This window comes from Mastomys coucha, unplaced genomic scaffold (assembly GCF_008632895.1).
Source record: "Mastomys coucha isolate ucsf_1 unplaced genomic scaffold, UCSF_Mcou_1 pScaffold15, whole genome shotgun sequence".
Lineage (NCBI taxonomy): Eukaryota > Metazoa > Chordata > Mammalia > Rodentia > Muridae > Mastomys > Mastomys coucha.
In genome coordinates this window covers 56,228,965-56,243,111 of record NW_022196897.1, presented here as the reverse complement: position 1 = coordinate 56,243,111, position 14,147 = coordinate 56,228,965, and the positions used below count along the sequence as shown (strand labels likewise).

The 14,147-nt window shown below is 41.0% G+C and overlaps 1 protein-coding gene across 1 annotated transcript in view; it reads left to right on the top strand.

Moving 5' to 3' along the window:
* The window catches only part of Lrp2 (LDL receptor related protein 2), a 160,974-nt gene that overhangs the window by 57,845 nt on the left and 88,982 nt on the right, over positions 1 to 14,147 (top strand). The window contains exons 11-18 of the mRNA XM_031370522.1: positions 2,108 to 2,277; positions 3,427 to 3,650; positions 4,211 to 4,417; positions 5,685 to 5,887; positions 7,458 to 7,598; positions 8,972 to 9,175; positions 11,157 to 11,349; positions 13,910 to 14,035. Of these exons, the coding sequence (XP_031226382.1) occupies positions 2,108 to 2,277; positions 3,427 to 3,650; positions 4,211 to 4,417; positions 5,685 to 5,887; positions 7,458 to 7,598; positions 8,972 to 9,175; positions 11,157 to 11,349; positions 13,910 to 14,035 (1,468 nt within the window). The remainder of the gene's footprint in view (positions 1 to 2,107; positions 2,278 to 3,426; positions 3,651 to 4,210; positions 4,418 to 5,684; positions 5,888 to 7,457; positions 7,599 to 8,971; positions 9,176 to 11,156; positions 11,350 to 13,909; positions 14,036 to 14,147) is intronic.

Sequence of the window (14,147 nt, the reverse complement as noted above, 5' to 3'; positions counted from 1 at the left end):
TTTTTTTTTTTTTAAAGATTTATTTATGTATTATATGTAAGTACACTGTAGCTGTCTTCAGACATTCCAGAAGGGGGCATCAGATCTCGTTACGGATGGTTGTGAGCCACCATGTGGTTGCTGGGATTTGAACTCAGGACCTTCAGTAGAGCAGTTGGTGCTCTTAACCACTGAGCCATCTCTCCAGCCCTAGAATTTTTCTTTGTGTAGTCCTGGCTATCCTGGACTCTGTTTTCCAGGCTGGCCTTAAACTCAGATCCACCTGATTCTGCCTCCCGAGTGCTAGAATTAAAGGCGTGCACCACTGCTCCTCTGAGTTTCAGCCATTTCCAATGACTTCTTTACTGGCCCAGGCTGTTGTCATCACTCAACAAATTTTATTGTGGAATAAGATTTATGGCTGCAGTTGATTGGCACAAATATTTAACCTCTAATTAATTCACTTATTACAAAGGTGTAGAAATAATTTAGAAAGTTTCAAAATAGACATGCTAAATTTGGTTTACATTTTTGTGAACGTCGAATTCTAGGTATTCGATGGAAATTCCTAGCCTCATGGAAATCAGTCTGTCATAAGTGGTTTTGGAGTGTTGATTTTAACTCCTTTCCTCCTTCCCTCTTTCCTTCATTACTTCTACTGAGGCATGTGGCCAGCCCTTAGCTCTCAGACCACACTTGGCTTTTAAATGCCTCTGGCTCCTTCTGAAAGTGCATTGCTCATGTGACCCACATGAACAGCCCTTTTTCTTTTTGCATATTATGTATGTACTAACCTTTTAACTACAGATGATTTTGACAGCCACATTTATTCATTTTTGAATAGATAGTAAGCTCATGATCAGTTTGGAGTGATGGCCTAGGGTGTAATCCTAGCACTTGGGTGGTAGGAGTTCAAGGTCATCCTCAACTCCTTAGTAAGTTTGAGCCAACATGGACTATGTGAGATCCTGTCTCCAGAAAGAAAATAAAAGTAGTTCCATGTTAAAAAAATTTAGGTCTATCCATATTATGTCCTTCCATCCCTGATTCCTTCTCCCAAGTTTTATATTTCCTTTGCCATAAGCAATTGTTCTTCATTTGAATCTTAGGGAATTTAAAAATGCAAAAACAAAAGTAACAGTTATAGATATTTAACACCATTTTTACATGTACCAGTCAACATGAACATTTGCTAATGTCACTTCATATTTTTTAGACTGTTCTGTATCAACCCTTTCTTGGTTGTTGTTGTTGTTGTTGTTGTTGTTGTTATTATTATTATTATTATTATTATTATTATTATTATCTTGTGGAAATTTATGAGACACATTGTAGCTCATGCTGGCCTAGAACTCACTGTGTAGACCATGCTGGCTTTAAACTGGATAGTCCTCCTGCCTCAGTAGCCTCCCGAGTGTAATTACAGGAATGAACCACCACTCCCTGCTTCAATTATTATTTTATATTATGGCACAATACATCAGCTTTGAATGCATGTACAGTTCTAAAAAAAAAAAAATCTTTTTTATTTGTCTGAGTGCTTTGCCTACAAGTGTGTTTGTGCAACAAGACATCCAGAGGAGGGTGTCAGAAAACCTGGAACTGTAGTTCTAGAAAATTACAAGGTGTCCTTCAAGTTATGGGACTCAAACCTGCATCCTCTGGAAGAGAACCCAGGGCTTTTAAGTGCTGAGCCATCTCTCCTGCCCTGCACATAACTTTTAAAACCAGCCAATCATATCATTAGCCAACACTAACCGGACTCAGGGAGTGACTCCATCGTGATATCTTGTATACTCGAGAATCTGTAGACTTGGATCCACCAGAGCTGTACGTTCCTGGAGTCTTTAAAGTATGTTCTGTATTTAACAGAGCATGAGCATATATATATGTGACTATACGCTGTCCAAATCAAGAGACTTGCTGTATTCTTTTCTTAACTGCACTGGGCCAACAGTGAGGGCTGCGCTCTAACCCACTGATCGGAACACTTTGTTAAGTGTCTTTGGGAACCAGTTCATCTCCTGTAATGTCAAGGAAGCGGTTGCACCTGCTTGTCTCCTGGGAATCAGAGGCTGACACCAGTTGTTCCTTACTGTTTTTTGGCTGTCTTCCTTCTCCCTTGCAGTCAGTGAGGCCTCCATTATCTTCTCCGATGGTCGGGATTTGCTAATTGGAGATCTTCATGGAAGAAACTTCCGGATTCTAGCAGAGTCTAAGAACCGCGGAATAGTTATGGGAGTGGATTTTCACTATCAGAAGCACAGAGTTTTTTGGACAGACCCCATGCAGGCAAAGGTAAATAGAAAATTCAAGGGCATAGCTTATGGGGCGAATGGGACCTAAAGCACAAAGTGTTGATAGCTTTTCATTTTAGGGGGAGGAGAGGGGAAAGTTCCTTTGTTTTCTGACAAGAACAGCCCTTGAGGTATTTTATGTTAGTCAGCGTCTTTTCCATGCTATACTATTTCATGTGACCTGTGAGACAAAGACAGCTATTATTTGGATTAGCCTTGAGCAACTTTCAATTTTATTCATAAAGGAGTCCAAAAGCCTAATTAAAAGAAATCATAGACCTTTCAGAACTAGATAGATATTTAGCCGCCATTTTTGAAACTTGATCATTTAAAATATAAAAATACTCTTCTCACTTGCATGATAAAAATCAAATTTTTTTTTTTAACCTTCATCTTGCACATGGAATTGTAACTGAAGGTTGGGCAAAAAAATTGGCAGTTTTTTTTTTTTTTAATGTGATGGTCAAAATCTCATTGCATTGTTTTATTTAGAAAGTAAGTTTGAGGGGGCTGGTGAGATGTCTCAGCGGGTAAGAGCACCAATTGCTCTTCCGAAGGTCCTGAGTTCAAATCCCAGCAACGACATGGTGGCTCACAACCACCCGTAATGAGACCTGACGCCCTCTTCTGGTGCGTCTGAAGACAGCTACAGTGTACTTGTAATAAATAAATAATAAATAAATCTTAATCAAAAAAAAAGAAAGTAAGGTTGATTTTTTGTTAGAAATTTGAATATAATATTCAGATTCATGAATCACATTTTTAGAGACCACTCAAGACTCATGGAATTTTGTTTATTTTTGCTGCATTTCTTTTAATGTGAAACCAAGTATATCTTTAAAACATTCTAATTAAGGCTAACATACAAAGTTGAATTTTGATCATTAGCAATTCTTATTTCAATAAAACTAAAAATCAAAACAAACCACTATCATCTTTACCAAAACAAAACAAAACCCTCTACAAAACCCAACCATGTATTTTCCTTATATATACTGAACAGAATCCATTTTCTTCTCGTAGCATTGTAGGGTCGAGGTAGTACTTTCTATCTATCTATCATAGATAGATGCATATAGATAATGAAATATAGGAAGACAGGCTTCATGGTCAGGGTTAGGAAGTATAACGATTATTTCATTTCTTTCAGGTTTTTTCCACTGACATTAGTGGCTTAAATACCCAAGAAATTCTTAATGTTTCTGTTGAGTCTCCAGAGAATCTGGCTGTGGATTGGATTAATAATAAACTTTATCTGGTAGAGACAAAAGTCAACCGCATTGATGTGGTCAACTTGGAGGGAAATCAGCGTGTTACTCTCATAACTGAAAATTTGGGGCATCCTAGAGGAATTGCCCTTGATCCAACTGTGGGGTAAGTGACACCCCTTCCTCTCCATACACATCTAACCTGTACCGGATTCACTGAAGGTTAATTCTGAGTTCTTTCAGTTCCGTACTCTAGAACCTTTGTTTAGTAGGTTCCTGAGTTTAGAGGCTTTAACAGAGTTCACTAAACATTAGTCCATATGAGGAGATGTAATCCAAGCACACCTCTTGGTGCCCTGGAAGCACCTGACATGTTGGTGTGGCTTGTCTTCTTCCTATATAACCACATTTGCCTAGCTTGGGGTTCTGTTTTGGTTTAATCATTATAGCACATTAGAATGCTCCACCTGTATTAAGGGGGGATTTACTTGAGCATGAACTGGAAGACAGAGTTGTTAAAGAGGGAAGGCTATTGTGAATACTCTGCTTAGCACTTGTTCCCTTTGGAGTGTAGATCTCATGCTGATCTTCAGTGTGAACCAGCATAGCTCAGCAAATGCCTACTTCCATCCCTTCAGGCTTAAATGCAAATGTTTAGACCCCCATAGGCTCACTTTAGGAGGATGGAGTAAACAGACTCTTTCATCTTCTGCTCTTCTTTTGTAGCTATTTGTTTTTCTCAGATTGGGGAAGCCTCTCTGGCCAACCCAAGGTGGAGAGAGCCTTCATGGATGGTAGCAATCGGAAAGACCTGGTAACGACCAAAGTGGGGTGGCCTGCTGGGATCACTCTGGATCTGGTGTCCAAGCGAGTTTACTGGGTCGACTCTCGTTATGACTACATTGAAACTGTAACATATGATGGAATTCAAAGGTGAGGGTTTTTTTTTTTATGGCTTTATAAAGTTGGGAGGAACTGTTTAAATATGAAGGACCAGACTTAAAATCAATTTTGTGAAATGAGAGGATGATTAATCTTTGTGTTGACTTGTGCCCTTAATGACCTGCTCTTTCCTAGCACCGGGAGGCACAGGCAGGTGGGTCTCTGAGTTCTAGGACAGCCTGGTCTACAGATTGAGTTCCAGGACAGCCAGGGCTACACACAGATAAACCTGCCTCAAAACAAACAAATATCACAAAAACATTTATTTTCTTATTTTTTTATTGCTATTATTATTTTTATTGTGTTTATTTTCATCTTCTTAATGAGCCCCATTGTACTGTTTTCAGGGCTTGGTAACATTTTCCTTGGATAATAGTTTCTCCTTGAGAACCTCTCTCTACTCTCCTGTGCCTAATCAAATGACTATTTATGTCAGCTGTGGTACACATTCTTCATTTCTTTCCTTTACTCAATATCTTCTGCCTTGTTTTCTTCCTATTTAAGAAGCTCTGGCCATTGCGCTCCTACAATAATTCCGATCTGTGGACAGTTTCATCTGGCAGCTTAAGAGTGGTAGCACTGGGTGTTTGCCAGGTGCTCACTGCATTCCATTGTCTGGCCTTCTCTTTCTGAGGAATGGTCTGTGGTGTGATGGGATATGACTGTTGGGGAGTCATCCACCAGATTTTAGATCCTGACTCGATCCATCCATCCATCCATCCATCCATCCATCCATCCATCCATCTATCCATCCATCCAGTTTAAAATACCATCTCACAACCTATCTTTTTATGTGAGGCAACCATAAAAGTGTGAAGGCCAAGTGAGTTGAGTGATTGATTTCCTCTCCTCCTCCTCCCCCTCCTCTTCTTCCTCCTCTTCCCCCCTCCTCCTTCTCCTCTCCCTCCTCCTCCTCCCTCCCCATCCTCCTCCCCCTCCTCCCCCTTCTCCTCCTTTCCCTCCTCCTCCCCCTCTTTTTGTTCGATCTGGTGGTACTGGGACCTTAACATAATGGGAAGCACCCTACTTCTGAGCTACATCTGAGCCTGGTTGTTAAGACTCAGCTGTCTTTGTCTAAGAAAGAAAATTCTACATAAGAAGAAGGGATTTCAAAAACATCTCAAAATATATCTCTTTCAACTTGTTCTATAACAGGAACTAATTTAGGTTCTAATGATTCAGCTGAACAAATGACCTCTTCACTAAAATAAAAACAGAGCAACAGAGGTATGACCCATGCTTGTATCCTTTGTAACAGGAAGACGGTGGCTCGTGGAGGCTCCCTTGTCCCTCATCCCTTTGGGATAAGCTTATTTGAGGAACACGTGTTCTTTACTGATTGGACAAAGTTGGCTGTGATGAAAGCGAACAAGTTCACAGAAGCCAACCCTCAAGTGTACCACCAGTCTTCCCTGAGGCCCCACGGAGTGACAGTTTACCACGCCCTCAGGCAGCCCAATGGTAAGTCTCTGGACAATGGTCATCTTACCTGGTACAGGAAAGGGTTTCTTGTAGTTATGGAAACTAATGAAGCACTGCATGAGGTTTGGGAGCTGGGCAGGCATATTTACAGTCGTCGAGAGTGCTAACTTCAAGATCACCAACCTCTGAAGAAATCAGTGTTCATTATTTTAAAGTCACAAATGTTAGGGAGATGCCTTCTTGGCTGCTGTAGTGTATTCCAGAGACTGCCCAGGTGCTCGGTGCTAGTGGCAATGAACTATACCAGCCACTTACCCTCCACTGGGAGTAGACTATGGCATTTGTCCTGCCACATTTGAGGACACTGCGGTTCCATGTGACATAATAGCTCAGTTTTCTTACTGTCAAGTGTGTTTTCTACTTCTTTGGATATGTTTTGCATTTGTTCTTTAGTTTTCATTAGGGCTGTCTGGTCTCTAATTCTCTGGTTGCAAATGCCTTCACTCCCAGCCGAGGCAGGTGTCTCTCTGAAGTTGAATATAATATAGAGCCATAGTAACAAGGAATCTTGATTCAGTTACTGTTATTTTAGAGTAGGATTTATGTATTTGAGTGTTTTAAATTGAACTTTGACATATCGATCTGCACTGTATTTGGCTACTTTCTGTGTTTGTGGACACAGAAATACTGAAACCAAGGTGATGTTGGTAGAAAGATTTAATAAATCACAATTTAGAGAAAGTTCTCATGTTGACTGAGGAATATGTTTAGAATGAGGAAAAACTATAATGTAATTAAGTTGACCTTTAAAAAAGGAAAGAGAGCCACATGCCAGAACAAAATCAGATAGTAGATATAGTTAGATGGATAACATTTAATACAATATGCTTGAAAAAAATGTATGCTTGGTCTGAAAACATTCTGGACATCTCCGGAATGATTTTTCAGCCTCTTTATGAGCTCTCGTTGAGTTCAGCCATCCATATTGCTTTTGTTATTTGGCTCTGAATGATATCTGGCTATTATTCCCTCAAATCAACACAGTTGAGATAATAAGTCAAAGCTTCTGAAGATGGTTTAGAAAGCAGATGAGTGGCTTAGCAATGAAGAGACCTGCCTTATCACCCACATGGTGGCTCACAACAATCTGTAAAGGGGATCTGGTGCCCTCTTCTGGCATCCTTGGGCACTACACACACATGGAGCACAGACATAAATGTGGGCAAACACCCATACACATAAGACAAACAAAAAATAAAATTTATAAAGCAGACAAAGTAACTTAGTGTTGGCAGCCTTGAGCACAGGCTGCAGTGACCTATCTGAAGGCGTAAACTTGTGCGACAGATGTGTAGTATGGTTTGGAACCAGATCTATTTTAGCCAAGCACTCAAATCATACCAACTTTTCAGAACCTGATGGGATAATAATTTTTCCCTCTTAGAGCTATTGGTAGTACACTAGCTTACTTGCAAAACATGTATTCACCAAATAATAGGAAAAATGTGTATAACAGGAAAGATTCTCTCATAGGAACAAATGACTTGGTTGTGTGTGGTTTGTGTTACTCGGTTTTCTCAGTGCATCTTAATCCACGTGCTTTCCCTAGCCACCAATCCGTGCAGAAGCAACAACGGGGGCTGTCAGCAGATCTGTGTCCTCAGTCACAGGACAGATAACGGCGGCCTGGGCTACCGGTGCAAGTGTGAATTTGGCTTTGAACTGGATGCTGATGAGCATCACTGCGTTGGTAAGAAGTCTTCCCTTCCCTTCACTGTCTTTCTGGTGAACATTCCGTGGTTTATGTGCCCATGCTTCTGCCCAGGGCTAACTATTGACTGAACTCTTCTCTGTAAGAAGGGTACAGCGTTCTCTGTATTTAGAACCATTGGCGAATTGAGGTTTCTCTTTGCTCTTTGCTCAGGGTTAGAGATCTTTCCCTTTTATCACTATAAATTATTAGCTAGGACCTTTAGATTCTATATGATTAGGTTCAAACTGCTTTCTATTTCCACTTTCCTTTTTAGGCTGGCCTGGAACTCATGGCCTTCTTGCCTCAGCATCCTGACTTGCAGTGGTGGACCACCATTTGGGGTTCTCCACATTTCCTCCTCCTCACACCTGTGCTGGGGTTGGAACCCAGGGTCTTGTGCTCTGCCTGTCACTCTACTGTCTCCACTTTACATGCTGCCTTAATTTTGAAGGAATGGGAAGCTGTCCATTCTTGTGAATGATCAGCTGGCCATGTGGCTGTATTCCAAAATAGTTCTGTTTCTCTCCTCCCTTTCCTCCTCTTGGCTCTCTCGGAGCCTGCCCTTTTTCTTGGTTATCAGCCCATCTATTCTTGATGACCCTGTGCTCCACTAATATTGCTGCTCCCTTTCATGACTCTTTATCCTCTGAATATATCCTTGCTCTCTAGATATTCCTGCCTCTGGTGTCATTCTCTGATATCGAGTGTTTAAAAAAAATAGAACATTGCTTAATGATTTGATTTTAAACTTCTTCAATTTTTGCCCTTTTAGTTTGGATGCACTTCCATTGTCTTTGAATTTTCTAACATGCTGTCATGGTTTTCTTTGCTTTTAGACATCATTACCTATATTTTCATTTCTTCAGTCTCTCATTTTCTTTCCCTTATTTCTTTTTGAATAATCTGCATAATTGCTACTCTGTGTCTTGGTCTGTCTGTCTGTCTGTCTGTCTGTCTGTCTGTCTGTCTGTATGTCTGTCTGTCTATCTGTCTATCAGTCTGTGGTTGCCCTGTAACCAAGTGAGCTGCAGGTTCACTGAGGGGCCCTGTCTCTGGGAAAAGGACTGGAGCCCTTCCTCTGGCCTTTGCCCTCTCAGCACCTCAAACACAAGAAGAGCTAACAAGGATATGGATATATATGATATTTATGTATAACAATATAATAACAAAAAGAGAGACCATTGTCTACGTACCTCCCATCTTCTAGACTGGTTTCCAGATACATTTATTCTACATTTATCTGTTGTTCCTCTCAGAGTTAGATTTTATGGTTACCTAGTTAATGTACTAGATGGATGTAAGCAATGCCTCTGGAACATGGCGGGGTGGCACTGCTGGCTTACTGTCTTGTGTCCTTCCCCTTCCTACAGCCATTAAGAACTTCCTGCTCTTCTCATCGCAAACAGCTGTGCGTGGCATCCCATTCACTCTCTCCACCCAGGAAGATGTCATGGTTCCTGTCACTGGGAGTCCTTCCTTCTTTGTTGGGATTGATTTTGATGCTCAACACAGTACCATCTTCTACTCAGATATATCGAAAGACATAATTTATAAACAAAAGATTGATGGCACAGGTGAGGAGAGTGTGTGTGTTGACATATTTGATTTGTTTTCCCTAATACGAGCAATTACTCATTTGTTTTGCATACTTATACACATACACATCATATACATACACATATACATACATACACACATACCTACATACATACATACATACATACATATACACATCATATACATACATACATACATACATACACATACACATCATATACATACACATATACATACATACACACATACCTACATACATACACACATACCTACCTACATACATACATACATACATACATACATACATACAGGCTTTGCCCATCCGTTCTCTACATCTCTCCTTTGCTATAGCTCACAATGGCTTGGAAGTTGCAAGGATCCCCCTGCCTCCGCTGCCTGAGTTCTGGGTTGATAGATATGAGCTGCTCCATTCCTAATGCCTCTCATTTATTTTCAAGACAAACCACAATCAGAGTTGGCTTTATTTGTAAGTTTGTTGGAGATAGGGTCTTACTATGAAGACCCAGTTTGTCTTGATCTGTGTTATACAACCCAGTCTGGCCTCAACTCACAGCTTTGCTCCTGCCTCAACTTCCTAAGTGCTGGGATTATAGGCTTGAGCCACCACCCAGGCTCAGGCTGTGGTTTTTTTTTTGTTTGTATTTTGTTTTCTTTAAGAAAGTACATTTTGGGCTGGTGAGATGGCTCAGTGGGGAAGAGCACCGACTGCTCTTCGGAAGGTCATGAGTTCAAATCCCAGCAACCACATGGTGGCTCACAACCATCCATAATGAGATCAGACGCCCTCATCTGGTGTGTCTGAAGACAGCTACAGTGTGCTTACATATAATAAATAAATAAATCTTTAAAAAAAAAAAAAGAAAGTACATTTTAATATTGACAAATGAGTTCTTGGAGCCCCAACCTGCTGGTCCTTCGTCCTCTCTGTTCTTCAGTCCCTGTCACTTGGTCCTACCTAAGCAGTGACAGCACCTGGCACTCTCTTCCTCTGTTCCCCTTGGGACCCTGTAGCCTACCAAGCACTGCCAAGCTGTGTACACAGGAGACTCTCATTGCTTCCTCCTCTCACGTTTCTTGTATCCAGTACTTCATGTTGCATTTCCCCATTCATCATCCATAAAAAGGCCCAGTAGTAATCCCCACCCATATATAGTACCCATGAGGTTGAATGGGTACATGTAAGGTACTTGGCTCATAGTGAATACTTAAGCAACATGTTTTTGTATTATTAGCACAAAAGGCCACCTTTCACTTTTATTTATTTATCTATTTATTTTGAACCCCCCCCCTTTTTATTAATTTATTTTTCTTTTTTGAGATAGGGTTTACTCAGTGTAACAGTTCTGGCTGTCCTGGAACTCTCTCTGTAAACCAGGCTGGCCTCAGGAACTCAGAGACACACTGGCCTGATTAAAGGCATATGCCACCCTGCCTGGCTGCCCTTTCTTTTTCTTAAAACACACTGCAAAACAGAAATCTGGTTGCTTGTTCTTAATGGGCTAGAGAGAAGGAAGCCTCAAAGTTCTCACAGGGAAGGGTGTGCCGAAGAAAGGTGGTCTTTTTCTTCTCACGTAGCCAGTTCTTCTGGTTTCCTTGCGATCTTGGCTTCCTGTGTCTCCAGAGGGTTGGGCGGTACAGTTTGTGGGCTACCCCCAACTGTACCTGGCAGTGTCAGCTCAGAGCTGTCTCTGGGTGGTAGTAGGTGAGTTCAGGTATCTTTCTCACATGTTCTGGAAGGTTGAAGAAGGGAGTAAATCCAGACCCAGTTCTGTTTATCACTTACCACCGTATCTCCTCTTTGAGATCCAAACTGTGGGCAAGAGATAGATTCTAGGTTTATCTCATTGTTGCTCAGCAGTTCGCAGATTCTTTTTTCCTTAAAGAATTCCACACATGTTTTTACAATATGCCCTTTCATCCACCCTTTAAACGTTGGGAAATTTGTCTTAAATAACATGACTGTATTTTTACCTCTAGGAAAAGAAGTCCTCACAGCAAACAGGTTGGAAAACGTAGAGTGTTTGACCTTCGACTGGATCTCAAGGAATCTCTACTGGACAGATGGAGGGTTAAAGAGTGTCACTGTTCTGAGGCTGGCAGATAAGTCCCGACGACAGATAATCAGCAACTTAAACAATCCTCGCTCCATTGTGGTGCATCCCACTGCTGGGTATGTGAGAGCTTGCAACTGCTGAATGCCTCTCACGGTGTGCTGCCCCAGGGACCGGCTGTGACACTCACCTTCAATTTCATCTCAGGCATAAGCTTAAGGGATCACCTTATCTACTTGAAAATCAAGTTTTGCCTTTCTCTGAAGTATGTTTTTTCTATAGTTACCCTAGGAAGGAAAAAAGATCTAGCAGAGCTATCAAGGAAGGATCCAATTCTTGCCCCACTTTAGTGTATCGATATGAGGTTTTAGCGGGGGTGGGGTGACGGGGGGGTAAGGGGTTGGGTGCTAATCTTCTAGTCGGTTTTCAGTCTAAGAACTTTAAAATCCCGGTTTTATGCACCATGAGCACTGAGTCAGACAGGAGGAAACAGAACAGTCTGAATGTGTGCAGTAGCTTATTCAGAATGTGCCTGAGACACTCTGTTGTATTTGAATGGAATGATAAGAAAAACTTAGAGGTGATAAGAAAAACTCACCAAGCCAGGTTCCCTCACCTGGGGTAGGGGTGGGATATATATGTGTATCTCCTCTCTTTAAGTCTGTGGCTAGGTGAGCTGTAGTGACTTGGGAAGGACTTACACTGTTGAGCCAAATCCGTAGTTAACTCTAGACCTACTCAGACACAAGACTTGTTCTCTCTCTCTTTCTCTTTCTCTTTTTCTTTCTCTTTCTCTTTCTTCCTCTCTCTCTCTCTCTCTCTCTCTCTCTCTCTGCCTCTCTCTCTGCCTCTCTCTCTCTCTCTTTCTCCTTTTTTTTTTTTTTTTTTGTGGTTTTTTTTCGAGACAGGGTTTCTCTGTGTAGTCCTGGTTGTCCTGGAACTCACTCTGTAGACCAGGCTGGCCTCGAACTCAGAAATCTGCCTGCCTCCGCCTCCCAAGTGCTGGGATTAAAGGCGTGCGCCACCACCGCTTGACTCTTTATCCCTTTCTAAAAGTTGTGTTCTCTTTATATACTTTTAGTTTTTCTTTGTAAACCTTATTCACCTACACAGTTAAATGGTTGATTTTTTTTCTTTCTTTCTTTTTTTTAAAGATTTATTTATTTATTTTATGTGTATGAGTACACTGTAGCTGTACAGCTGGCTGTGAGCCATCTTGTGGCTGCTGGCAATTGAGCTCCGCCCCGCTTGCTTGCTCGTAATTCACTGTAGCTGTCTTCAGACACACCAGAAGAGGGCGTCAGATCTCATTACAGATGGTTGTGAGCCACCATGTGGTTGCTGGGATCCGAACTCAGGACCTTCAGAAGAGCAGTCAGTGCTCTTACCCGCTGAGCCATCTCGCCAGCCCTGATTTTTTTTTCTAATGAATTTATATCACTCTGAATCTTTAGTTTTGAAAAGCTGTTGCATTCTTCCATTTTCTTTGAAATGATGTGAGTCATCATAGTTTAGAAAGCTACACCCAGAAATGGTTATGACTCCTAGGGATTGTATGAAAGAGAAAGAGAAGTGGAGGGAAAAAAAAGTGGTGTATGATTTTAATCCCAGCAATTGGGGAGGCAGAGGAAGGCAGATCTCTTTGAGTTCAAGGCAGCCTGGTTTACATAGTGAGTTCCAGGACAGCCAGGGTTATATAGTAAGAAACCTTGGTGCAAAAGAAAACCAAATAACCCTCCTCCCCCCAAAAAATACAAAACAAAAAGGAGAGAAAAAGATGTTGTTTAGAGTTAGATTAACGAGTGTATGTTTACAGTTAGATTAACAAGTGTGTGTGTGTTTATATGTTGTATACGTCTGTAGGTGAGAATGCCTGTGAATAATCTAGAGGCCAGAAGATGGGGTCTGGGATTTGAACTCCGGATCCCAAGAACAAGTGCTCTTTCTCACTGAAACATCTCTTGAACCCTAACACTGAGATAATTTTTTGTAAAGTTATAAATTCCTTATAGAAGAATAAATAGAGAATGGTGTGGTAGATTCTGAATGTTTAATCTCAGATGAAAAGAAAGTAAATTTGATTTCTTATTCATGAAGTCTTCACTATGTAATCTGAATCAGGGTCACATATGAAGGATGGCACCAATTATCTAGCATTAGAGTTATAGTGCTGATGGCAGAGAAACATAAGTTAAATGCTAGCTTGGCTACATAGGTGGTTAAAAACCCAGCAAACTCTGTTTTGTTTTGTTTTGTTTTTGTTTTGATTTGTTTTGTTTTGTTTTGAGACAGAATCTTCCTATGTAGATTTGGCTGTCCTGAAACTCACTATGTAGACCAGGTTGGCCTTGAATTCACAGTAGCTCTGGCTGTCCTGGAACTCACTATGGAACTCAGGGTGACATGTGTCTCCCAAGTGTTGGGAATTAAAGGTGCCCATTAATATGTTGGGCAACAGAAGTTTTACAACCTGTAGTCTACTTATTCTCTCTCCTGGATGCCCATTTTAATATCATTTATAATTGTGACTGTGATTACATATTTACAACTTAAAAGGTAACTTAGAATTAAATATGCCAAACCCAATAGCATATATGGAGAGTAAAGTCAGTTGTAACAGTTTTTAAAGCTATCAGTTTGTTCCAATATTGTTCTCCTTGATTTGATCCCACTTTCTAGGTATATGTTCCTGAGTGATTGGTTCCGTCCTGCAAAAATTATGAGAGCATGGAGCGATGGATCTCACCTAATGCCCATAGTCAACACCAGCCTGGGGTGGCCCAATGGTTTGGCCATCGATTGGAGGTGAGTAGATACCATTTGAATTTTAATCACTGTCTAGTGTAGAGAAGGTATACTGGACACTGGTTCCAGTATACTGGACACATGGTGGTGTGTTGGAGTAAGGAAATGAATC